The 27,241-nt window shown below is 44.0% G+C and overlaps 1 protein-coding gene across 1 annotated transcript in view; it reads left to right on the forward strand.

Annotated features, from left to right (window-relative positions):
* The window catches only part of chmp1b (charged multivesicular body protein 1B), a 78,384-nt gene that overhangs the window by 13,156 nt on the left and 37,987 nt on the right, over positions 1-27,241 (forward strand). The window contains exons 4-5 of the mRNA XM_063060441.1: positions 11,635-11,703; positions 12,670-12,777. Coding sequence (XP_062916511.1) covers positions 11,635-11,703; positions 12,670-12,777 — 177 coding nt within the window. The remainder of the gene's footprint in view (positions 1-11,634; positions 11,704-12,669; positions 12,778-27,241) is intronic.

Here is a 27,241-nt window from a genome sequence, read left to right on the forward strand (position 1 = left end):
TACTTTTATATTTGTGTGCTGTTGCACTTACTTCGTCAGCAAGACGAAGGAGTTGGTTGTTGACTTCAGAAGGAGTAGCGGACCGCATGACCCAATTTACATTGGTGGTGCGCAAGTGGAACAGGTCAAAATCTTTAAGTTCCTCGGGGCCAATATCACAAATGACCTGACTTGGTCCAACCAAGCAGAGTCCACTGCCAAAAAGGCCCACCAGCATCTTTACTTCCTGAGAAAACTAAAGAAATTTGACCCATCCCCTAAAACCCTCACTAATTTTTATAGATGCACCGTAGAATGCATTTTTCTAGGGTGCATCACAACCTGGTATGGAAGTTGTCCCGTCCAAGACCGGAAGAAGCTGCAGAAGATTGTGAACACAGCGCAGCACATCACACAAACCAATCTTCCGTCCTTGGACTCACTTTACACCGCACGCTGTCGGAGCAGTGCTGCCAGGATAATCAAGGACATTGTGGCGACCCATTTTCTAGCACGACCCACCCAGCCAACACAATTTTCGTCCCTCTTCCCTCCGGCAGAAGGCTTAGGAGCTTGAAGACTTGTTCGGCCAGATTTGGGAACAGCTTCTTTCCAACTGTGATAAGACTGCTGAACGGATCCTGACCCGGATCTGGGCCGTACCCTCCAAATATCCGGACCTGCATCTCAATTTTTTGCACTACCTTATTTTCCATTTTTATATTTTCTATTTATGATTTACAATTTAAATTTTTAATATTTACTATCGATTTGTAATCCAGGGAGCGGGAAGCGCAGAATCAAATATCTCTATGATTATTGTACGTTCTAGTATCAATTGTTTGGTGACAATAAAGTATAATAAAGTATATTCGCAGTTATTTTGTAAATAACACTACTCTTTTGCATTTCTGGTTAGATGCTAACTGCATCTCATTGGCTTTGTATCTGTAATTGGCACAATGACAATAAAGTTGAATCTAATGTAATCATCCTGATAAATTTCCTCTGCACATTCTCTAAAGCTTCCACATCCTTCCTATAATGAGGTGACTAGAAGTGAACACAAAACTCCAAGTGTGGTCTGACTGGGGTTTTCTGGAGCTGCAACACCTCCTCAGCTCTTCAACTCAGTCTCTCATTAATGAAGGCCAACACACCATATGCCTTAATCCCTCTGTCAACGTGTGGTAGTTTTGATGGATCTTTTGACTTGGGCCTCAAGATTCCTCTGTTCCTCACTGCTAAGAATCCTGGCAGTAACCTCGTCCTCCACCTTCAAATTCAATCTTCCAAGGTGTATCTTTTCATGCTTCTCTGGTCTGAACTCTATCTGCCACCACTCAGCCCAGCTCTGCATCTGTCCCATTGTAACCTACAACAACCTTCTACACTACCCACAACACCATCAATCTTTGTGTCTTTTGCAAACTTACTAAACAACTCCTCCACTTCCTCATTCATTATTTATAAAAACCCAAAGAACGGGGTTTCCTTTCCTCCACCATCAATGCTGCCCTCTCCTGCATCTCCTCCATTTCCCGAACATCTGCACTCACATCTTCCTGCCACCTTAACGGTGATAGAATTCCTTCTGTCCTTACCCACCACCCCATAAGCCTCCACATTCAGCATATCATTCTCTGCATCTTCTGCCATCTCTAAAGGGATGCCACCAATAAACTTATCTTTAACTCTCTCCCTTTCTCCACTTTCTGCAGAGATCACTAATTCCATGATTTCCTTGTCTATACAACTCTCCCCACAAATCTCTCTCTTAGCACTTAACCCTGCAAGTGGCCAAAGTGCTACACCAGTCCATTCACCTCCAAGCAGGGCTCCAAACAGTCCTTACAGGCGAGGCAGCATTTTAGCTATGGATCTGCTAGGGTTGTCTATTGTGTCCAGTGCTCCTGATCTGGCCTTCTCTACACTGGTGAGACCAGTATAAATTGAAAATTGGGGGACCGCTTCGTCGAGCGTCTCCGCTCCATCTGCCAAAAGTGGAACTTCCCAGTGGCCAAACATTTTAATTCTGGTTCCCATTTCCATTCCAACATGTCGGTCCATGGCTTCCTCTTGTGTCATGATGAGGTCACTCTCAGGGTGGAGGAGCAACACCTTATATACCATCTGGGTAGCCTCCAAGCTAATGGCATGAATATTGATTTCTCCTTCTGGTAAAAAAAAATCCTTCCCTCTCCCTTCTTCTTCTATTCACCACCCTGGCCTCTTACCTCTTCTCACCTGCCTATCCCCCTCCTCATTTCCTTTCTCCTACGGTCCACTCTCCTCTCCTATCAGATTCTCACTTCTCCAGCCCTTTACCTTTCCCTCCCTCCTGGCTTCACCTATCACCTTCTAGCTATCCTCCTCCCCGCCCCACCTTTTTATTCTGGCTTCTTGCCCCTTCCTTTCCAGTCCTGGAGAAGGGTCTCGGCCCGAAATGTCAACTGTTTGTTCATTTCTGTAGATGCTGCCTGACCTGCTGAGTTCCTCCAGCATTTTGCTTGTGTTACATTCGATTATCAGCATCTGCGGAATTTCTCGGGTTTATAAATTCTGTCAAAAATACACCTTTTGCAGGTACCAATCATGTTATTTTTGCACTTTTCCTAAATCTTTTTACTGATCAGCTCCTCCATGTCCATTGGTGTCCTATAGAATACTCCCAAAAGAGTGATGGCTCCCTTGCTGTTTCTGACTTCCACCCACACCAACTCGGTAGGCGATCCTGCAGCTGTGATAGCATCTCCAGTTAGCAGTGACGTTGCTTTAAATCCCTCCTTGTCCTTTTTGAAACATCTATACCTTGCAACATTGAACAGCCAACCATGTCCTTGCAACAGCTGTCTCTATAATGGCAAAATCATATTTTGATAAACTGATTGATCTGTATTTTATTTTAAATAAGATCCATGCTTCATCACCCTCACACATCCAACTGACTGCATTTATGCCTTACCCTTCCTCACAGTCTGCACATTACTTTTATACCGACTATTCGACTGAGTGCCACAGCTCAGTTCCCATGCCCCTGCCAACCTCGTCTAACCTCTCCCCGACATCGCTAGCAAACCTGCTCACAATCACCTTGAGTTCAGATGCAACCTGTCCTTTTTGTACAGGTCATACCTTCGTGGGAAGAGATCCCGATGATCTATAAATCCGACACCCTACCCCCATGTACTGACTCTTCAGTCACACATTTGTCTGCTATATATTCCTCCCTCACAGGCATGTGGAACAGGCTGCAATCCAGCCAGTGATTCCTACCCTTGAGGTCCCTCTCTTCAGGTTCCTTCTTAACTCCCTATGTTCTCTCTCCAGGGTCTCATTGCTTTTGTTAGCTATATTGTTGGTACCAATGTGTACCACAACTCCTGGCTGCTCAAACTCTCCCTTAAGAATGCTGTGAATTTGATCTGAGACCTCTCTGACCCTTGCACCTGAGAGGCAACATACGAAGCAGAAGTCTTGCTCTCTTCAACAGAGTCCCCTGTCTGTTCTCCTATCCGGTGAATCTCCTATCACTACCACTCTGCTTTTCTCCCCCATTCCTTTCAGAGCCACAGGACCAGACTCAGTGTCAGAGACCTGGTTGTTCCCTCCCCCCAGCATCCCCCCAACGATATCCAAAGTGGTATACATTATTGAGTGGAGCAACCTCAGGTGTATTCTGCAATAGACTTCCTTTCTCTCTTCTTACAGACACCAGCTACCTGCCTTCTGCATCTTAGGTGAGACTAGCTTTCTGTAACTCTGCTCTATCTACCCCTCAGCATCCAGCTCCAGCTCCAGTTCACTAATGTGGTCTGCAAAGAGCTGTAGCTGGGTCCACTACTCACAGCTGTAGTCATCAGAGACACTGAAGGACTCCCTGACTTCCCACATCCTGAAAGAGGAACATACCGCTGTGCTGTCATTCCACATTCCTACCTGTGCAATAAGAAAGAAAGAAGCCTTAAAGAATCCACTTTAGCTCACCTTAGCATCATCATGCCTGCTGAAAAGAAGGTAGTCAGCTTAACCCTGCTTTCCAACATTTGGCGTGTAGCCTGCAGATCACAATTCCTCAGGAGGCACCTGCAGGTTATTTTCTTTCAGAGGTGAAATAGAGTCGTACAGCTAGGCCCCTTTAAGTGAATCTTGTCTGTGCCTTTTGTCTACATGATCAGAATCAGGTTTAATGTCACGGGTGTTAGGCTCAGATCCCTTTTCATTCCTATTCAAGTGCTTATCTGTCTGCCTTCAAACACTCCAAGGCCTGTTCTAGCAGCTTGTCTCAAATATTCACTACCCTCTGTGTGGAAAAATCTACTCCCCTAACTTCAGAATTTCTTCATTCATTTCAATCCTGCATCCTCTAGTCCCTCCTATTTGGGAAAAGGACTCTCGACTATTTATTCAGTCCCTGCCCCTCAGTATTTTATAAACATCAATAATTGTTGTTCTTAAATATCTTATGTTCCAAATTTAGTCTATCTAAACTTTCATTATGCTACATCCCTCCATTGCAGGCAACATCTCTACTGTACTCCCTCTATTGCTGTGATATAGGCAACCTGAACTATAGACAATTCTCCAAATGCAATGTTCTCTAAATAACATTTTGTACACCTGCTTCATGCAGCCTACACAAATCCTCAGCCTGTAAAAGCAAGTGAACCAAATGCCTTCTTTATTATCCCATCACTATCTTCAGGGAGATATACAAACGTAGATGTGCATCTCTCTGTGCGTTTGAGCACCTGAAGACCCTGACATTATACGTTCTAATAGAATCTGATATGCAAAGTATATTACCTCACACTTGTCTGGATTAAATTCTGCCTGCCACTGGTCAGCCCAACTTCAACGAGCTTTACTGTTTACAACTCCATTCAATTTTGTCTCATCTGCAAACTAGTAAGACCACTGCATTTTCATCCAAGTTATATATACATTCAGTGGCCACTTTATTGGATACTTCCTGTACCTATTAAAGTGGCCATGAGTGTATGTTTGTAGTCTTCTGCCCATCCAATTCAAGGTTCAATGTGTTGTGTATTCAGAGAAGCTCTTCTTCACACCACTGTTGTAACGTGTGGTTATTTGAGTTATTGTCACCTTCCTGTCAGCTTGAACTAGTCTGGCCATTCTCCTCTGACCTCTCTCATTAACAAGGCATTTTCACCCACAGAAGTGCTACTCACTGGATGCTTTTCATTTTTCGCACCATTCTCTGAAAATTCTCGAGACTGTTGTGTGTGGAAGTACCAGGAGATAAGCTTTTTCTGAGATATTCAAACCACCCTGTCTAACGCCAACAATCATTCCATGGTCAAAGTCACTTAGATCATATTTCAAGTCATTTAGCTACAGTATATACCGTCAAAGAAGACATTTCTCTAGACCAGTGTGTAAAGCACAGTGGTACACACAACACACAGTAACTTAGGAAAGAATTAAATCTACACATAGATAAACAAAGTAAAGTGCGGGTGTCCACGAGTACCTAATAAAGAGGCCACTGAGCTACCAAAACAAGGATCACTAAATGTTTGCATGCTTTCTTTCTTGAATATGATGAGAGTTTACAGTTCTACAAGCAGAAATTTTAAGATGCCTACCATTCGTCTGTCTTCTTTCAACCTTCTACCTCGAATCAGTGTCCCCTGTTTTTGACTCATTTTACGAAGGGAAATGGGTCCATTTTATTTGTTGCCTCTAGGCTCATCAAATGTATCAACATCAGTTACATATGTCATTTGCCTTCTCTGTTCAAATACCACCATCTTCAACAGGGCTGTACCACCAGACACATCTTTACCTCTCCCCCCTTTGTTAATCATCGCCCTCTGGTGCCCCTCCTCCTTCCCTTTCTCCCATGGTCCATTTTCCTTTCCTATCAGATTCCTTCTTCTCTACCCTTTTACCTTTTCCGCCTATCACCTTGCAGCTTCATACTTCATCCCCCTCTCCCCCACTCACCTGGCTTCACCTATCACCTTCTAGCTTGTACTCTTTCCCCTCCTCCCAACTTCTGGCTTCATTCTCCTTTCCGGTCCTGACAGAGGGTCTCGGTCTGAAATGTCAGCTGTTTATTCATTTCCATAGCTGTTGCTTGACCTGCTGAGTTCCTCCAGCATTTTGTGTGTGTTTACCAGGATGCTGCCAGGTTTTGAGGACATGTACTGTGTGAAGAGATTGGACAAGCTGGGATTGTTTCCTTTCGAGCAGCAGTAGATGAGAGAAGATTTGATAGAGGTTCATAAAATTATGAATGGCATAGAGTAGACAGAATGTTTTTTTTCCAGAATTGAAGTGTATTACACTGGGGGGCGTGTAATTAAAGTGAAAAGTTCTGAGGAGAATTGCAAGGCAAGTTTTGTTTTCACACAGAGAGTGGGAGGAGCCTGGAATAGCTTGTCAGGGTGGTGTGAGGGAGATGGCATGCGAGTGTTATGGGCACTCTTAGATAAAGGCACATGGATATGAGAGAGGGATGTGGTCAATCTGCAGGGAACAGGGGTTAGATTCATTCAGAGTTATTGGTTTAATTCTTCTATAAGGCAGCCTTTCAGGCTGTGCACCTCCATGTTCTGTGAGCTTGAGCTGAAACTCTGCAGTCCTTGCTCAGCCATCTCTCCTGATCATAATTTGTCTGTTCCAGTTTCGTTAGGTTTAAACTCTCATCTTTGTACTTGATTCTTCAAATTCCTTGTTTCAGAAAATGCTTGCAGCTCTACAGCATCTCTTAATCCTCTGATTTAGGCTTCAAATTAATTTCACCACACCTTCTTTCTCCCTTTAGTGGTTATATGCTCAGTTCCCCAGAATCTTTTGCCAATCCTGCCTGTCTCTCCACATACTTTTCTTCTTCTAATGTACTTTGCTATAATCCAAAACCCATTATACTTTATTCACTTCAAAGTTGCTGGTGAACGCAGCAGGCCAGGCAGCATCTCTAGGAAGAGGTACAATCAACGTTTCAGGCCGAGACCCTTCGTCAGGATGGTGCAGAATTCCTCATGTTTGCGATACTTTGTTCACTGACCGCTTTGTGAAATTACAACAGTTCTGGTCAAACCTTATGTCTGGAGTATCTACTCTAAAAATCCCTATCCTAATGTAGCATAGATCTATCAAATTGCTGCCAACCGTGCTGCACTGTGTCGATGTTTGGCCAACCTTAGTAATAGCTCACACTTCCTAATCCAGCCCACAGACTTGTGAACCACCTCTGCACCTTTTCAAAAACTTTGCGTTTTCCCTCAGCACACAATATTCTAAGTGTGGACTAACCACCGTTTTATACAGCTGCAACATGACCAGCCAACTGTTACAGCCAAGTATGTCAAGTGATTTCTTGAGAACACTATCCCCTCCAGTCCTCCGTAACCTCTCCCATCGTCATTGAAGATGCAAAGATCGTTGCCAGAGGCTCAGCAATCTCCTCCCTCGCTTCCCACAGTAGCCTGGGGTACATCCCATCTGGTCTGGGTGACTTATCCAACTCGATGCTTTCCAAAAGCTCACGCACCCTCTTTCTTTCTTTTTTTTTAAATTTTATTTTTATTTGGATAAGGAGTTCACAATTATCATGTACTTTTTTCACACATATAACCTTTTCCATTTTTTTATATGTATAAAACTACAATTATTTATACATTCTTAAGTACACATTGAGATGATATAAAAGCAAAATAAACATTTAAATAGATAATTATGTACTGTGGTAAATCTAACCTATTAGGCTAAGTAATGAAATTAGTTGTTAAGAAAAATGGTAATAATAGTTTCCATACAACCCTTCTGGACCATTTCCACTGGTCCAAAATGTTGCATACAAGCCTATATACCAACCATTGTAGGTGTTCATATCCCAATTTGTTCGTGCTTGTTCCTGCCCGCAGACATAATTATCCAATCCCTATGTACTTATTTACTTAATTTTTTCTTTTTTTTTGCACCCTCTTTCTTAATATCTACATTCTCGAGCTCTTCAGTCCACTGCATGTCATCCCTACAATCGCCAAGATCCTTTTCTGTAGTGAATACTGAAGCAAAGTACTCATTAAGTACCTCTGCTATCTCCTCCAGTTCCACTGTCACACTTGATTGGCCCTATTCTCTCAGGTCTTATCCTCTTGCTTTTCACATACTTGCAGAATGCCTTGGGGTTTTCCTTAACCCTGTCCGCCAAGGCCTTCCTATGGCCCTTTCTGGCTCTCCTAATTTCATTCTTGAGCTCTTCCTGCTAGCCTTAAGCCTTATGATCTTCTAGATTCATATCGTTACCTAGTTTTTTGAACCTTTCGTAAGCTCTTCTTCTTGACTAGATTTACAACAGCCTTTGTGCACCACAGATCTTGTACCCTATCCATGTCTCATTGGAACGTACCTACTCAGAACCCCACACAAATATCCCCTGAACGTTTGCCACATTTCTTCCGCACGTTTCCCTGAGAACATCTGTTTCCAATTTATGCTTCCAAGTTCCTGCCTGATAGCCTCATAGTTCCCCTTACTCCAATTAAACGTTTCCCTAACTTGTCTGTTCCTATCTCTCTCCAATGCTATGGTAAAGGAGATAGAATTGTGATCACTATCTCCAAAATGCTGTCCCACTGAGAGACCTGACACCTGAGCATGTTCATTTCCCAATACCAGATCAAGTACAGCCTCTCCTCTTGTAGGCTTATCTACATATTGTGTCAAGAAACCTTCCTTAGCACACCTAACAAACTCCATCCCATCTAAACCCCTCACTGTAGGGAGATGCCAATCAATATTTGGGAAGTTAATATCTCCCACCACAACAACTCTGTTCTTATTACTCCCTTCCAGAATCTGTCTCCCTATCTGCTCCTCGATGTCCCTGTTACTATTCGGTGGTCTATAAAAAACACCTAGTAGAGTTATTGTCCCCTTCCTATTCCTAAGTTCCACCCACAAAGACTCCGTAGACAATCCCTCCATAACTTCCTCCTTTTCTGCAGCAGTGACACTATCTCTGATCAGCAGTGCCACACCCCCACCTCTTTTGCCTCCCTTCCTGTCCTTTCTGAAACATCTAAAGCCTGGCACTCTAAGTCGCCATTCCTGCCCCTGAGCTATCCAAGTGTCTGTAATGGCCACAACATCATAGCGCCAAGTGCTGATCCACGCTGTAGGTGACTACCTTTGAGGTCCTGCTTCTCAACTTCTTTGCTAACTCCCTGTAGTCTTTCTTCAGGACCTCCTCCCTTTTCCTACCTATGTCATTGGTACCAATATGTACCATGACCTCTGGCTGTTCTCCTTCCTACTTCAGGATATCGTGGACGCGATCAGAAACATCCCAGACCCTGGCACCTGGGAGGAAAACTACCATCTGCGTTTCTTTCCTGCATCTGCAGAATCGCCTATCTGACCCCCTAACTATTGAGTCCCCTATCACTGCTGCCATCCTCTTCCATTCCCTACCCATCTGAGCCACAGGGCCAAACTTCGTGCCAGAGGCACGACCACTGTTGCTTCCACCAGGTAGGCCGTTTCCCCCCCAACAGTACTCAAGCAGGAATACTTATTGTTAAGGGGGACACCCATTGGGGCACTCTCTAGTACCTGCTTTTTGCCCTTCCCTCTCCTGACTGTTACCTACTTCTCTGTCTCCTTTCATACAACACTGACCACCTGCCTATAGCTCCTCTCTATCACCTCCGCACTCTCCCTGACCAGACGAAGGTCATCGAACTGCAGCTCCAGTTCCCTAATGCGGTCTCTAAGGAGCTGCAGCTCATCACAGCTAGTCAGATGTGGTCGTCCAGGAGGCCGGGAGTCTCTACGACCTCCCACATCTGACACTGAGCACAGAAAACCGGCCTTACACACACACACACTCTTTGTCTTTATTTTAAACAGATAACCTACATGGCCTGGACCCTTTATCGCCAAAGCCTCGTCGAGCCAAAGCCTTCCTACTCAGTCTCCGTCTACTCCGTCGCCCGCTCTGTAAATCTGTCTTCCTTTTAGACTCTTCCCGCTATTCTCACTGGCTGACCTCCACACGCTTGCGCGGTCGTGCCCCGTTCAAACTGCTGAAGAAATAACCGTCACCTTTTCAACTCTGCTTGCTTTTAAACTTCCCGCTACTCTCACTGGCTGACCTCCATGAGCTTGCGCAGTCGTGCCCTGTTCAAACCCTGCTGAAGAAATAGTGGAAGGTGAAATTTTTCAGATTGGAGGACAAAGGCCTGTAACCAGTGATCTCTTTACCAGGCCCACTATTGTTTGTCACTGAAATGAATAAGCTGGAAGATAATGTAGATTCATAAGTTTGCAGATGACACCGACTTTGTGGTGTAGTGGGGAAGCGAGCAAGGGAACAGCGGGTGGAATTTAATTCAGACAAGTGCAAACTGATGCATTTTGGGGAGGTAAACCAGGACAGGACTCCCCTGGGAAGTGTTGTAGGACAGAGGGGCTGAAGGGTACAGTCACAGAGTTCCCTGAAACTGACAGTCAGGGCGCTGAATACGGGAGTATACAAGCCACAGCTGTACAAATCATTGGTGAGACCACACCTGGAATAATCTGGTCACAACATTGTGGAAATATATGATTAAGCTGTGATAAGATATACAATGATGCTGCTGAGTGTGGAGAGCTTGACTCTTTTATTCATTTGAATGAGAATATCATTGTCACTGGTTGCTAAGTTTTCTAATGACACCAAAATTGGTGGCATTATGTATAGTGAAGTGTGTTATCTAAGAGAGTCTTATAAAGCAAGAGACCTGGGAGTACAGATACAGTTAGACAAGGTGGTAATTTGGCTAGCTTTTATTGCACTGGGCAGGGCATTGAGTCCAGGAGTTGGGACACATAATGACTGTTGAAGTTATTGGTGAGACCACACTTGGACTATTGTGTGAAGTCTGGTCACCCTGCTATAGAAGGGATCTCATTAAAAAAGATAGAAAAAATATTTTACTGGGATTTTTTAATTGCTTGAATTAGAAGGGAGGCTGGGTTGATTAGGACTATATTCCCAGACGTTTAAGAGGCTGAGCGGTGACCTCATAGAGATTTATAAAATATAAGGGGCATAATCACAGTCTTTTTCCTAGGTGGGGTGAGGGAGGGTCACAAGTTCAAGGGTATGGGTTCAAGGTAAGTCACGAAAGATTTGAAGGACCAGAGGGGAGGGTAGTGGGTATATAGAATGAGTTGCCAGAGGAAATGATGGAAACTGCAGTGTTTGACAGATATTTTGACTCTTACATGGATAGGAATATATCTGTGTTCTGGTGAAGGGCAGGGGCTTCCAGAATTGTCACTTGTCTTAAATTGCTGCTGAGTCCTCTTCCAAGTCAGGAATGAAATGGAAGTTGGATGTGAAGCATTAGCAGTGTAGGAGCTATGTCATCAAGGGTAAAGTCAAGACTATCACTATCTACAATCTACATCATTCTGTTGAACCAATCAACAAATTTATTATCTGCTATGGTCGGATAAGAATCTAGTCTTCATTTGCATTGCAAGTTTACTCAATGTTAACTGCATGACAAATGCTGTCCCTGTATGTTTGTTCGTGGAGTGACATGTATAGTATTAGTGAGTCGCTACTAATTGATCATGACGGTGAGGTACTTTCTGCACTTGACTGATGATAATGTTTTATTTTAGGTAACCAAATCGATGGCAGGAGTTGTCAAATCCATGGATGTCACCTTAAAAAGTATGAACCTGGAAAAGGTATCTGTTAATATAAATGACCTGTCATTGCTGTCATTGTGGTTGGATGTTTCACAATATTGTATTCAAACAAAAAAAAAGGAAAATTCTGACTTTTCTTTCATTCCCTGTGTATTCTGTAATATTTTGGAGACATGATTAAGTCAGGTTGTGGACCCACCCATGCCCAGTTGGATCTGGTCAGAAAAGTGGTTGACATTGGCAGTCAGAAATAGAAGAAACATACAGTTAGGAAGTAGTGTTTATAATCACTCAGGCCTCCCTTCCACAAGATATAAAATAAAACTATACTTGTAATATATTCTTGAATCATTATTGTAAATCAGAATATTTTCAGCATTTACTGTTTTGACTATTATAGTAAATGATTTGTATGAACACATTTCTTCCGTGTAAAAAGGAGGAGTGCATCAGCCCACCTTGTACTACTGATTGCTGGGTGGATGCTGAAATATTCAGAAGATTGACTCTGAGGGCATTTATGCTGTGACATCAAAGCAACAAGTTGCATTTTGGTGCTCTGATGTTGATTTGGAGTGGAAGACTTTTCAAACTGTGAGGGCAGTATAAAGTTGTGAACTGTTGTTTGTAATGTGATAGTGATATGGCAGCAACAGAAATTTAATACAATTTAGACATGTCAGTAACAATGCAATTTTAATAGAAAAAATGAAGTAACATCAATTTCAGAGGTCAATCTTGTGTTGCATTAAACAGTATTTGAATAGTATATTGTTAGTTGTGGTTGATTATGAAAGAAGATGATCATTTTGAATCAGCATAAGACACAGGAAAAGAAATACCGGAATGGGAAGTTAATTCAGTTTTGTGATGAACTTAACAATGTACAATTGCAGGAAGAAAGGAGTGAGTGCAGGACATTATTAGTGCAATAATTTGTGTGTAGTCCTCCTGAGAATCATCAGGCAACTTGTATAGTAATATTGTTACTTCTTTACCTTATAGATTTCTGCCCTAATGGATAAATTTGAACATCAGTTTGAAACGTTAGATGTACAGACCCAGCAGATGGAGGACACTATGAGCAGTACCACAACTCTAACTACACCACAGGTAAGGGATACAGATATCATCTGTTTCGGATTTATCAAATCAGTCTGATTTCTGACACTGATCATTTCCTTTTTTTAATCTACCATCACCATGAAAATTGGTAGAAGAGGTTCATCTTTAATTCTAACATTAGGAGAAAGTTCAAATTGTGGCCAGTATCCTTGTTAGATTTGATTAAATAATTATATTTAATTACAAATTCGAACAAACCCTTCGTTTTGAAACTCTGTAAGCAACCTGTTGGTTACTTTATCCCGAGCTTTTTACAAGTGAAACTGAAGGCAGGCGTTTTTGATAAATGGGTGCATCATTGAGGTGATAATACCACTGAAGCCTTGTTCTCCTGCAATATCTTGATCGGATTCACTAATGTATGTTAAATCAGTGACAGCATGGTATCAGCAAGGTGGAAAATATCTTGCCTACAATGGCTTTCTCAAGATTGGGAAATGTACCATCCAGTGGAAGGACTTTTCCATACCAGAGTCGAATGCATGACTCCATACATAGTAATATTACCTACCTATTTCTCAAGTAAGTTTTAACCCTGTCTCTTTGAGACGACTAAAACTTAGAGCTCTGCTGAAGAGCTAAAAGAAAATGAATAAACGTAGCTGTTGGTTAAAGGGAAATTTTGAATCATTTCCATGTGATCAATGTAAGTGCACTTGCAGTACTCAACCCACCATAACCAAATACAGGCAGAGTACACTGAGCCTGTCAGTGTACAAGGGTACAGAACAACTCTCAGTACTCAACCCACCATAACCAAATACAGGCAGAGTACACTGAGCCTGTCAGTGTACAAGGGTACAGAACAACTCTCAGTACTCAACCCACCATAACCAAATACAGGCAGAGTACACTGAGCCTGTCAGTGTACAAGGGTACAGAACAACTCTCAGTACTCAACCCACCATAACCAAATACAGGCAGAGTACACTGAGCCTGTCAGTGTACAAGGGTACAGAACAGCTTGACATGATGTTTCTTACAGTTGGTTTTCTCACTGAAAATTCTAGGCTCTTCTATCTTTATTTATTTATTTTTTTTGCACGTGCGAGTCGGTGCGTGCGTCCGTGAAGATGTCTTTTTCATGGCTTTTACAAGGCGCAGAGCAAGAGAGAGACTGTGTGACGGGCCACTCCTCACACAGACATTTCGCAGTATTTTCCCTTTTATTTTACAAGGTCGAGTTGCGATCTCAACACTCAACCCGGCACAGATGGAAAGCATACTCGGGAGCGGACCCGACTAGTTTCGAACCCGGGAACCTCCACTCCCGTGTCCGGCGCCAATGTCTTTGCGCCACCAGCCGGCCCGACTCTTCTATCTTTATATTTTGGTGTGCCCTGCATTTCTCATCCCTTCAGTCTGAGAGACACAAGTGTTGCCAGGGAGTGCACCTACTTTGGACTGTGTGAAGTCTTGAGGCTTTTAAGCACATGTTTTTCATTCCCCATTTCCATTTCTTGAGGGCAGTTTCCTATGCTGAAAACATCATCTTCAGTTACTTTCCTAAAAAGTGGAAAGTTCAGTGTGCAATATTCAGTTTGATAATAGATTGCCTAAAGTAATAGCTTTTTTACCGGAATTGGTAATTGTCTGAGAGCTCATGCCAGATGAAAGTAATTTTAACTGAACAGAAGTATGGTGCTACATATAATGTTCATTTTTATTCCCTTACTTCTACCCTTGCCCTCCTTTCTGATTACGTGAAAAGCCAGTCCAGTCAAGCATAACAGGCAGAAAGCTTGATATTAAACTCTTAACTCCATTATTACCTCAAACCCAGCACCAATATAGCTGTTAAACTAAATATAACTTGGCACATAATGCCTCATCCTGATCTGAAAGTTGTTAAGGTTTATCTTTAAAGGAATATAATTAGGAGTAGTCAGCATGGCTTTGTCAAGGGCAGGTTGTGCCTTACGAGCCAGACTGAATTTTTTTGAGGATGTGACTAAACACATTGATGAAGGAAGAGCAGTAGATGTCGTGTATATGGATTTCAGCAAGGCATTTGATAAGGTACCCCATGCAAGGCTTATTGAGAATGTAAGGAGGCATGGGATCTGAGGGGACATTGCTTTGTGGATCCAGAACTGGCTTGCCCACAGAAGACAAAGTGTGATTGTAGACGGGTCATATTCTGCATGGAGGTCGGTCACCAGTGGTGTGCCTCAGGGATCTGTTCTGCGACCCGTACTGTTTGTGATTTTTATCAATGACATGGATGAGGAATTGGAGGGATGGGTTGGTAAGTTTGCGGATGACACAAAGGTTGGAGGTGTTGTGGATAGTGTGGAGGGCTGTCAGAAGTTACAGTGGGACATTGATAGGATGCAAAACTAGGCTGACAAGTGGCAGATAGAGTTCAACCCAGATAAGTGTGAAGTGGTTCATTTTGGTAGGTCAAATACAGTATGATGGCAGAATATAGTATTAATGGTAAGACTCTCAGCAGGGTGGAGGATCAGAGGGATCTTGGGGTCCGAGACCATAGGACACTCAAAGCAGTTGTGCAGGTTGACTCTGTGGTTAAGAAGGCATATGGTGTATTGGCCTTCATCAATCGTGGAATTGAATTTAGGAGCCAAGAGGTAATGTTGCTGCTATATATATATATATTTAGGACCCTGGTCAGACCACACTTGGATTACTGTACTCAGTTCTGGTCGCCTCACTACAGGAACGATGTGGAAGCCATAGAAAGGGTGCAGAGGAGATTTACAAGGATGTTATCTGGATTGGGGAGCATTCCTTATGAGAATAGGTTGTGTGAACTCGGCCTTTTCTCCTTGGAGCGTCGGAGGATGAGAGGTGACCTGATAGAGGTGTATAAGATGATGATAAGAGGCATTGATCGTGTGGATAGTCAGAGGCTTTTTCATAGAACATAGAATAGTACAGCACAGTACAGGCCCTTCGGCCCACAATGTTGTTCTGACCCTTAAACCCTGCCTCCCATATAACCCCCCACCTTAAGTTCCTCCATATACCTGTCTAGAAGTCTCTTAAATTTCACTAGTGTATCTGCCTCCACCACTGACTCAGGCAGTGCATTCCACGCACCAACCACTCTCTGAGTAAAAAACCTTCCTCTAATATCCCCCTTGAACTTCCCACCCCTTACCTTAAAGCCATGTCCTCTTGTATTGAGCAGTGGTGCCCTGGGGAAGAGGCACTGGCTGTCCACTCTATTTATTCCTCTTAATATCTTGTATACCTCTATCATATCTCCTCTTATCCTCCTCCTCTCCAAAGAGTAAAGCCCTAGCTCCCTTAATCTCTGATCATAATGCATACTCTCTAAACCAGGCAGCATCCTGGTAAATCTCCTCTATACCCTTTCCAATGCTTCCAGTACTCCAAGTGTAGCCTAACTAGAGTTTTATAGAGCTGCATCATTACCTCGCGACTCTTAAACTCCATCTCTCGACTTATGGAAGCCAACACCCCATAAGCTTTCTTAACTACCCTATCTACTTGTGAGACAACTTTCAGGGATCTGTGGACATGTACCCCCAGATCCCTCTGCTCCTCCACACTACCAAGTATCCTACCATTTACTTTGTACTCTGCCTTGGAGTTTGTCCTTCCAAAGTGTACCGCCTCACACTTCTCCAGGTTGAACTCCATCTGCCACTTCTCAGCCCACTTCTGCATCCTATCAATCTCTCTGCAATCTTCGACAATCCTCTATACTATCTACAACACCGCCAACCTTTGTGTCGTCTGCAAACTTCCCAACCCACCCATCCAGGTCGGTAATAAAAATCACGAAAAGTAGAGGTCCCAGAACCGATCCTTATGGGACACCACTCGTCACAACCCTCCAATCCGAATGTACTCCCTCCACCACAACCCTCTGCTTTCTGCAGGCAAGCCAATTCTGAATCCACCTGGCCAAACCTCCCTGGATCCCATGCCTTCTGACTTTCTGAATAAGCCTACCGTGTGGAACCTATCTCAAATGCCTTACTAAAATCCATGTAGATCACATCCACTGCACTACCCTCATCTATATGCCTGGTCACCTCCTCAAAGAACTTTATCAGGCTTGTTAGACATGATCTGCCCTTCACAAAGCCATACTGACTGTCCCTGATCAGACCATGATTCTCTAAATGCCCATAGATCCTATCTCTAAGAATCTTTTCCAACAGCTTTCCCACCGCAGAAGTAAGGCTCACTGATGTATAATTACCCAGACTATTCCTACTTCTTTTTTTGAACGTGGGGACAGCATTCGCCTCCCTCCAATCCTCTGGTACCATTCCCGTGGACAATGAGGACATAAAGATCCTAGCCAGAGGCTCAGCAATCTCTTCCCTCACCTCGTGGAGCAGCCTGGGGAATATTCCGTCAGGCCCCGGGGACTAATTCGTCCTCATGTATTTTAACAACTCCAACACCTCCTCTCCCTTAATATCAACATGCTCCAGAACATCAACCTCACTCATATTGTCCTCACCGTCATCAAGTTCCCTCTCATTGGTGAATACCGAAGAGAAGTATTCATTGAGGACCTCACTCACTTCCACAGCCTCCAGGCACATCTTCCCACCTTTATCTCTAATCGGTCCTACCTTCACTCCTGTCATCCTTTTGTTCTTCACATAATTGATGAATGCCTTGGAGTTTTCCTTTACCCGACTTGCCAAGGCCTTCTCATGCCCCCTTCTTGCTCTCCTCAGCCCCTTCTTAAGCTCCTTTCTTGCTACCCTATATTCCTCAATAGACCCATCTGATCCTTGCTTCCTGGACCTCATGTATGCTGCCTTCTTCCACCTGACTAGATTTTCCACCTCACTTGTCACCCATGGTTCCTTCACCCTACCATTCTTTATCTTCCTCACTTGGACAAATTTATCCCTAACATCCTGCAAGAGATCGCTAAACATCGACCACATGTCTAGTACATTTCCCTGCAAAAACATCATCCCAATTCACACCTGCAAGCTCTAGCCTTATAGCCTCATAATTTGCCCTTCCCCAATTAAAAATTTTCCTTTCCTCTCTGATTCTGTCCTTTTCCATGATAATGCTAAAGGCCAGGGAGCAGTGGTCACTGTCCCCCAGATGTTCACCCACTGAGAGATCTGTGACCTGACCCGGTTCGTTACCTAATACTAGATCCAGTATGGCATTCTCCCTTGTTGGTCTGTCAACATACTGTGACAGGAATCCGTCCTGGATGCACATAACGAACTAATCAGGTGCCAATCAATATTAGGGAAGCTAAAGTCACTCATGAAATCAACCCTGTTATAACCATATAACAATTACAGCACAGAAACAGGCCATCTCGGCCCTTCTAGTCCGTGCCGAACTCTTACTCTCACCTCGTCCCACCGACCTACACTCAGCCCATAACCCTCCATTCCTTTCCTGTCCATGTAGCTGTCCAGTTTAACTTTAAACGACAACAACGAACCTGCCTCAACTACTTCTGCTGGAAGCTCGTTCCACACAGCTACCACTCTCTGAGTAAAGAAGTTCCCCCTCATGTTACCCCTAAACTTTTGCCCTTTAGCTCTCAACTCATGTCCTCTTGTTTGAATCTCCTCCATTCTCAACGGAAAAAGCCTATCCACGTCAACTCTATCTATTCCTCTCATAATCTTAAATACCTCTATCAAGTCCCCCCTCAACCTTCTATGTTCCAAAGAATAAAGACCCAACTTGTTCAACCTTTCTCTGTAACTTAGGTGATGAAACCCAGGTAACATTCTAGTAAACCTTCTCTTTACTCTCTCTATTTTTTTGACATCTTTCTTATAATTTGGTGACCAACACTGTCACAATACTCCAAATTTGTCCTCACCAATGCCTTGTACAATTTCAACATTACATCCCAACTCCTATACTCAATGCTCCGATTTATAAAGGCCAGCATACTAAAAGCTTTCTTCACCGCCCTATCCACATGAGATTCCACCTTCAGGGAACTATGCACCATTATTCCTAGATCCCTCTGTTCTACTGCATTCTTCAATGCCTTACCATTTACCGTGTATGTCCTATTTTGTTTAGTCCTACCAAAGTGTAGCGCCTCACATTTATCAGCATTAATCTCCATCTGCCATCTTTCAGGCCACTCTTCTAACTGGCCTAAATCTCTCTTCAAGCTTTGAAAACCTACTTTATTATCCACAACTCCACCTATCTTTGTATCATCTGCATACTTACTCATCCAATTTACCACCCCATCATCCAGATCATTAATGTATATGACGAATAACATTGGACCCAGTACAGATCCCTGAGGCACACCACTAGTCACCGGCCTCCAATCTGACAAACAGTTTTCCACCACCACTCTCTGGCGTCTCCCATCCAGCCACTGCTGAATCCATTTTACTACTTCAATATTAATACCTAACGATTGAACCTTCCTAACCAACCTTCCGTGTGGGAACTTGTCAAAGGCCTTACTGAAGTCCATGTAGACAACATCCACTGCTTTACCTTCATCATCTTTCCTGGTAACCTCATCAAAAAGATTTGTCAAACATTACCTTCCACGCACAAATCCATGTTGACTGTTCCTAATCAGACCCTGTCTATCCAGGTAATTATATATACCATCTCCAAGAATACTTTCCATCAATTTACCCACCACTGACATCAAACTCACAGGCCGATAATTGCTAGATTTACTCTCAGGACCCTTTTTAAACAATGGAAGAACATGAGCAATACGCCAATCCTCTGGCACCATCCCCGTTTCTAATGACATTTGAAATATTTCTGTCAGAGCCCCTGCTATTTCCACACTAACTGCCCTCAATGTCCTAGAGAATATCCTGTCAGGACCTGGAGACTTATCCACTTTTATATTCCTTAAAAGCTCCAGTACTACTTCTTTAATCATCATAGTTTCCATAACTTCCCTACCCATTTCCCTTACACAATTCAATATCCTTCTTAGTGAATACCGAAGAAAAGAAATTATTAAGAATCTTCTCCATCTCTTTTGGCTCCACACATAGCACCCACTCTGATTCTCTAAGGGACCAATTTTATCCCTCACTATCCTTTTGCTATTAATATAACTGTAGAAACCCTTGGGATTTATTTTCACTTTACTTGCCAAAGCAACCTCATATCTTCTTTTAGCTTTTCTAATTTCTTTCTTAAGATTCTTTTTACATTCTTTATATTCCTCAAGCACCTCATTTACTTCATGCTGTCTATATTTATTGTAGATCTCTCTTTTTTTCTGAACCAAGTTTCCAAAATCCCTTGAAAACCATGGCTTTCTCAAACTTTTTACCTTTCCTTTCAACCTAACAGGAACATAAAGATTCTGTACTCTCAAAATTTCACCTTTAAATGACCTCCATTTCACTATTACATCCTTCCCATAAAACAAATTGTCCCAATCCACTCCTTCTAAATCCTTTCACATCTCCTCAAAGTTAGCCTTTCTCCAATCAAAAATTTCAACCCTGGGTCCGGTCCTATCCTTCTCCATAATTATATTGAAACTAATAGCATTGTGATCACTGGACCAGAAGTGCTCCCCAACACAAACCTCCGTCACCTGACCCATCCCATTCCCTAACAGGAGATCCAACACTGCCCCTTCTCTAGTTGGTACCTCTATGTATTGCTGCAAAAAACTATCTTGCACACATTTTACAAATTCCAAACCATCCAGCCCTTTTACAAGCAACACACATAAAAGTTGCTGGTGAACGCAGCAGGCCAGGCAGCATCTATAGGAAGAGGCGCAGTCGACGTTTCAGGCCGAGACCCTTCGTCAGGACTAACTGAAGGAAGAGTGAGTAAGGGATTTGAAAGCTGGAGGGGGAGGGGGAGATGCAAAATGATAGGAGAAGACAGGAGGGGGAGGGATAGAGCCAAGAGCTGGACAGGTGATAGGCAAAAGGGGATACGAGAGGATCATGGGACAGGAGGTCCGGGAAGAAAGACAAGGGGGGGGGTGACCCAGAGGATGGGCAAGAGGTATATTCAGAGGGACAGAGGGAGAAAAAGGAGAGTGAGAGAAAGAATGTGTACATAAAAATGAGTAACAGATGGGGTACGAGGGGGAGGTGGGGCCTAGCGGAAGTTAGAGAAGTCAATGTTCATGCCATCAGGTTGGAGGCTACCCAGACGGAATATAAGGTGTTGTTCCTCCAACCTGAGTGTGGCTTCATCTTTACAGTAGAGGAGGCCGTGGATAGACATGTCAGAATGGAAATGGGATGTGGAATTAAAATGTGTGGCCACTGGGAGATCCTGCTTTCTCTGGCGGACAGAGCGTAGATGCCCAGCAAAGCGGTCTCCCAGTCTGCGTCGGGTCTCACCAACATATAAAAGGCCACATCGGGAGCACCGGACGCAGTATATCACCCCAGTCGACTCACAGATGAAGTGTCGGCTCAGCTGGAAGGACTGTCAGGGGCCCTGAACGGTGGTAAGGGAGGAAGTGTAAGGGCATGTGTAGCACTTGTTCCGCTTACACGGATAAGTGCCAGGAGGGAGATCAGTGGGGAGAGATGGGGGGGACGAATGGACAAGGGAGTTGTGTAGAGAGCGATCCCTGCGGAATGCAGAGAGAGGGGGGGAGGGAAAGATGTGCTTAGTGGTGGGATCCCGTTGGAGGTGGCGGAAGTTACGGAGAATAATATGTTGGACCCGGAGGCTGGTGGGGTGGTAGGTGAGGACCAGGGGAACCCTATTCCTAGTGGGGTGGTGGGAGGATGGAGTGAGAGCAGATCTACGTGAAATGGGGGAGATGCGTTTAAGAGCAGAGTTGATAGTGGAGGAAGGGAAGCCCCTTTCTTTAAAAAAGGAAGACATCTCCCTCGTCCTAGAATGAAAAGCCTCATCCTGAGAGCAGATGCGGCGGAGACGGAGGAATTGCGAGAAGGGGATGGCGTTTTTGCAAGAGACAGGGTGAGAAGAGGAATAGTCCAGATAGCTGTGAGAGTCAGTAGGCTTATAGTAGACATCAGTGGATAAGCTGTCTCCAGAGACAGAGACAGAAAGATCTAGAAAGGGGAGGGAGGTGTCGAAAATGGACCAGGTAAACTTGAGGGCAGGGTGAAAGTTGGAGGCAAAGTTAATAAAGTCAAATTTTGCCCATCCTCTGGGTCACCCCCCCCCCGTCTTTCTTCCCGGACCTCCTGTCCCATGATCCTCTCGTATCCCCTTTTGCCTATCACCTGTCCAGCTCTCGGCTCTATCCCTCCCCCTCCTGTCTTCTCCTATCATTTTGCATCTCCCCCTCCCCCTCCAGCTTTCAAATCCCTTACTCACTCTTCCTTCAGTTAGTCCTGATGAAGGGTCTCGGCCTGAAACGTCGACTGCGCCTCTTCCTATAGATGCTGCCTGGCCTGCTGCGTTCACCAGCAACTTTTATGTGTGTTGCTTGAATTTCCAGCATCTGCAGAATTCCTGTTGTCAGCCCTTTTACAGTAAGGGCTTCCCAGTCTGTGTGTGGAAAATTAAAATCTCCCACAATCACAACCTTGTGCCTACTATTAAGATCTGCTATCTCCTTACAAATTTTCTCCTCCAATTCTCGCTCCCCATTTGGTGGTCTATAATACACCCCCATAAGATTTGCTGCACCTTTCCCATTCCTCAATTCCACTCAAATAGCCTCCCTAGACGAGCCCTCTAATCTATCCTGCCAGAGCACTGCAGTAATATTTTCTCTGACAAGCAATGCAACACCTCCGCCTCTTGTCCCTCTGATTCTATCACACCTGAAGCAATTAAATCCAGGAATATTTAGTTGCCAGTCACACCCCTCCTGTTACCATGTTTCACTAATAGCTACCACATCATACTTCCAGGTATCAATCCATGCTTTAAGCTCATCCACCTTTCTTACAATGCATTAAAATAAATGCATTTAAGAAATTTTCCACCTCTTACTCTCTGTTTATCACTAACTGTGCCAACAATCTTACTATTTTCTTTTTCTTCCTTCTTCCCTACATCTGTTCCTGCACTCTGGTTCCTCTCCACCCCCCCCCCCCCCGTATCTAGTTTAAATCTACCGGAGCCTCCCTAGCAAACCTACCCGCAATAATATTTGTCCCCCTCCAGTTCAGATGTAGACCTCCCGCCGGAACAGGTCCCACCTTCCCTGGAAAACTGCCCAATTATCTATAAATCTGAAACCCTCCCTCCTGCACCATGCCTCCATTATTTTTGCACCTTTCCAAAATCTGCCTCCCAATCTGCTCCTCTGCTGCTATCAGGGGGCCTATAGAATACCCCCAGTAGAGTAACTGCTCTCTTCCTGTTCCTGACTTCCACCCATACTGACTCAAAAGAGGATCCTGCTACATTACCCACCCTTTCTGTAGCTGTACTAGTATCCCTGACCAGTAATGTCACCACTCCTCCCCTTTCTCCCCCTCTCTATCTCTTTTAAAGCACTGAAATCCAGGAATATTGAGAATCCATTCCTGCCCTGGTGCCATTTCCCAGGGCTGAAATGGTTGCCACAAGAGGACACAGGTTTAAGGTGCTGGGGAGTAGGTACAGAGGAGATGTCAAGGGTAAGTTTTTTACTCAGAGTGGTGAGTGCTTGGAGTGGGCTGCCAGCAATGGTGGTGGAGGCGGATACGATAGAGTCTTTTAAAAGACTTTTGGATAGGTACATGGAGCTTAGTAAAACAGAGGGCTATAGGTAAGCTTAGTAATTTCTAAGGTAGGGACATGTTTGGCATAACTCTGTGGGCCGAAGGGCCTGTATTGTGCTGTAGGTTTTCTATGATTTTTAGTTACCTTCCAATTTTCACAGTGGCCAGAAGCTTGTTTTGCTGTTGCCACAGCAGACTACTTCAAGTTGTAGATCATTATGCAGTGAGTCAGTATCCCTGCCTTCTCATGGAGGATTGTTGGAGGATATATTGATGAAGCAGCTGGAGATTGTTTGGCCCAGAATGCTGCCGTGTGGAACTGCTTCAGTTTGTACTGTCGACAATGTGTGTTGGAGCAATTCACCTAGGCAGTCTGTTTTACCAACTTGAGTGAGTGTTTTGTTGAGGTGACGAGAGATTGACAAGGGTAGGGCAGTGGATATTGTTTGTGTGGATTTTAGTAAGGTGTTTGACAAAGTCCTGTATGGGAGGCGAATCCAGAAGATTAAGATGCATTAGATCCGTGACAAATTGGCTGCTTGGATTCAGAGCTGCTTGGATTGTGCATAGAAGACAGAGGGTAGTGGTTGAAGGGACTTACTTGAGCTGGAGGTCTGTAATTAATGGAGTTCTGCACAGATCTGTGCTGAGACCTCTGCGGTTGGTAAATGATCTGGATGAAAAATGTAGATGGGTGGGTTAGTAACTTTGCAGATGATTGGTGCAGTTGTAGATAGTGCAGAAGACTGGCAAAGAACACAACACGATATAGATCGTAAAACCATCAGACCGTAAGATATGGGATCAGAATTAGGCCATTTAGTCCTTTGTGCCTGCTCTGCCATTTCATCATGGTTGATCCAATTTTCCTTTCAACCCCAATCTCTTTCCTTCTCCCTGTATCCCTTTGTGCCCTGACTAATCATGAATCTATCAACCTCCGCCTTAACTATACAGAAAGACTTGCCCTCCACAGTGGCCTGTGGCAGAGAAATCCACAGATGCACCATTCTCTGGCTAAAGAAATTCCTCCTTAACTCTGTTCTAAAAGGAAGCCTCTCTATTCGGAGACTCTGTTCCCTAGCCTTAGACTCTCCCACCATTGGACACATTCTCTCCACGTGCACCTCTATCAAGACCTCAAACCAGTCGATAGGTTTCAATGAGGTCACCCCTCGTTCTTCTGAATTCTGGTGAAAACAGGCCCAGAGCCATCAAATACTCTTCCTATGACAAGCCACTCAGGTCCAGGAATTATTTTCTTCAGCTTCCTTTGAACCCTCTCCAGTTTCAGCACATCCTTTCTAAGGTAAGTGGCCCAAAACTGCTCACAATGCTTCAAGTGAGTCTTCACAAGTGCTTTATAGAGTCTCAACATCACATCCTTGCTTTTATAAAACAGTCCTCTTGAAATGAATGCTTACATTTCATTTGCCTTCCTCACCACAGGCTCAACCTGCAAATTAACCTTTAGGGAATCCTGCACAAGGACTCTCAAGTCCCTTTGCACCTCAGTTTTTTGTATTTTCTCCCCATTTAGAAAATAGTCAACCCTTTCTTCTACCAAAGTGTATGACCATACATTTCTCAACACTGTGTTCCATCTGCCATTTCTTTGTCCATTCTCCTAATCTGTCAAAGTTTTTCTGGAGCTTCTTTACTTCCTCAAAACTACCTGCCCCTCCACCTGTCCATATCGTCTGCAAACTTTGCAACAATGCCATCAATTCCATCTAAATCACTGACGTATAATGTAAAAACAAATCAGTTCCAACACAGTCCCCGTGGAACACCACTAGTCGCAGGCAGCCAACCAGAAAGGCTCCCTTTATTCCCACTCTTTGCCTCCTTCCAATCAGCCACTGCTTTATCCATGCTAGAATCTTTCCTGTAATACCATGAGCTCATAGCTTGTTAAGCAACCTTGTGTCACACCTTGTCAAAGTCTTTCTGAAAATCCAAGTACACAACATCAACTGATTCTCCTTTGTCTATCCTGCTTGTTATTTCTTTAAAGAATTCCAACAGATTTATCAGATAAGATTTTCCCTTGTTGAAACCATCATGACTACGACCTATTTTATCATGCGTCACTAAGTACCCTGAGACCTTATCCTTAATAATTGACATCCAACATCTTCCCAACCACTAAGGTCAGACTAACTGGCTTAAAGTATCCTTTTTTTTTGTCTCTTTCCCTTCTTGAAGAGTGGAGAGGCATTTCCATTTTCCTAGTCTTCTGCAACCCTTCCAGAATGTCATGATTCTTGAAAGATCATTACTAATGCCTCCATGTTCTCTTTAGCCACCTCTTTAAGAACTCTGGGGTGTGCATGATCTAGTCCAGGTGACTTATCTACCTTCAAACCTTTCACTTTTCCCAAGAGCATCTCTAGGAACAGGTACAGTCAACGTTTCGGGCAGAGGCCCTTCGTCAGGACTAACGGAAGGAAGAGCTAGTAAGAGATTTGAGAGGGGGAGGGGGAGATCCAAAATGATAGGAGAAGACAGGAGGGGGAGGGATGGAGCCAAGAGCTGGACAGGTGATTGGCAAAGGGGATATGAGAAGATCATGGGACAGGAGGCCCAGGGAGAAGGAAAAGGGGGAGGGGGGGAAAACCCAGAGAATGGGCAAGGAGGATAGTCAGAGGGACAGAGGGAGAAAAAGGAGAGAGGGAAAGAATGTGTGTATATAAATAAATAACGGATGGGGTATGGGGGGAGGTGGGGCATTAGCGGAAGTTAGAGAAGTCAATGTTCATGCCATCAGGTTGGAGGCTACCCAGACGGAATATAAGGTGTTGTTCCTCCAACCTGAGTGTGGCTTCATCTTCACAGTAGAGGAGGCCGTGGATAGACATGTCAGAATGGGAATGGGATGTGGAATTAAAATGTGTGGCCACTGGGAGATCCTGCTTTCTCTGGCGGACAGAGCGTAGGTGTTCAGCAAAACGATCTCCCGGTCTGTGTCGGGTCTCGGCAATATATGGGAGGCCACATCGGGACACCGGACGCAGTATATCACCCCAGGCCAATACCATCCCATCCCTTATTTATTTATTTACACATGCCCTTACATTTCCTCCCTTACCACCATTCAGGGCCCTAGACAGTCCTTCCAGGTGAGGTGACACTTCACCTGTGAGTCGGCTGGGGTGATATACTGCGTCCGGTGCTCCCGATGTGGCCTTCTGTATGATGAGATTGTTTTGCTGAACACCTATGCTCTGTCCGCCAGAGAAAGCAGGATCTCCCAGTCCTGATGAAGGGTCTTGGCCCGAAACGTCGACTGTACCTCTTCCTAGAGATGCTGCCTGGCCTGCTGGGTTCACCAGCAAATTTGATGTGTGTTGCTTGAATTTCCAGCATCTGCAGAATTCCTCGTGTTTAGTTTTTCCAAGAACCTTCTCTCTAGTAATGGTAACTTCACACACTTCATGTCCCCTGACACCTGGAACTTCCACCATACTACTCGTGTCTTCCACAGTGGAGACTGACACAAAATATTTATTCAGTTCGTCTGCCATTTTGTTGTCACCTATTACTACCTTTCCAGCATCGTTTTCCAGTGGCCTGATATCCACTCTTGGCTCTCTCTTTTATTTAATGTATTTGAGGAATGTTTTGGTATCCTCTTTAATATTATTGACTAGCTTACTTCCATGTTTAACTTCTTAATGACACTAGTAGTTGTCTGCTATTGGTTTTTAAAAGCTTCCCAATTCTCTAACTTCCCACTAACTTTTACTCTATTAAATGCCCTTTCTTTGGCTTTGACTTCTCTTGTTAGCCTTGGTTGTGTCATCTTGCCTTTAGAATACTTCTCCCTCTTTGGGATGTATATACCA

The sequence above is a fragment of the Mobula hypostoma genome, chromosome 10 (genome assembly GCF_963921235.1).
Source record: "Mobula hypostoma chromosome 10, sMobHyp1.1, whole genome shotgun sequence".
NCBI lineage: Eukaryota > Metazoa > Chordata > Chondrichthyes > Myliobatiformes > Myliobatidae > Mobula > Mobula hypostoma.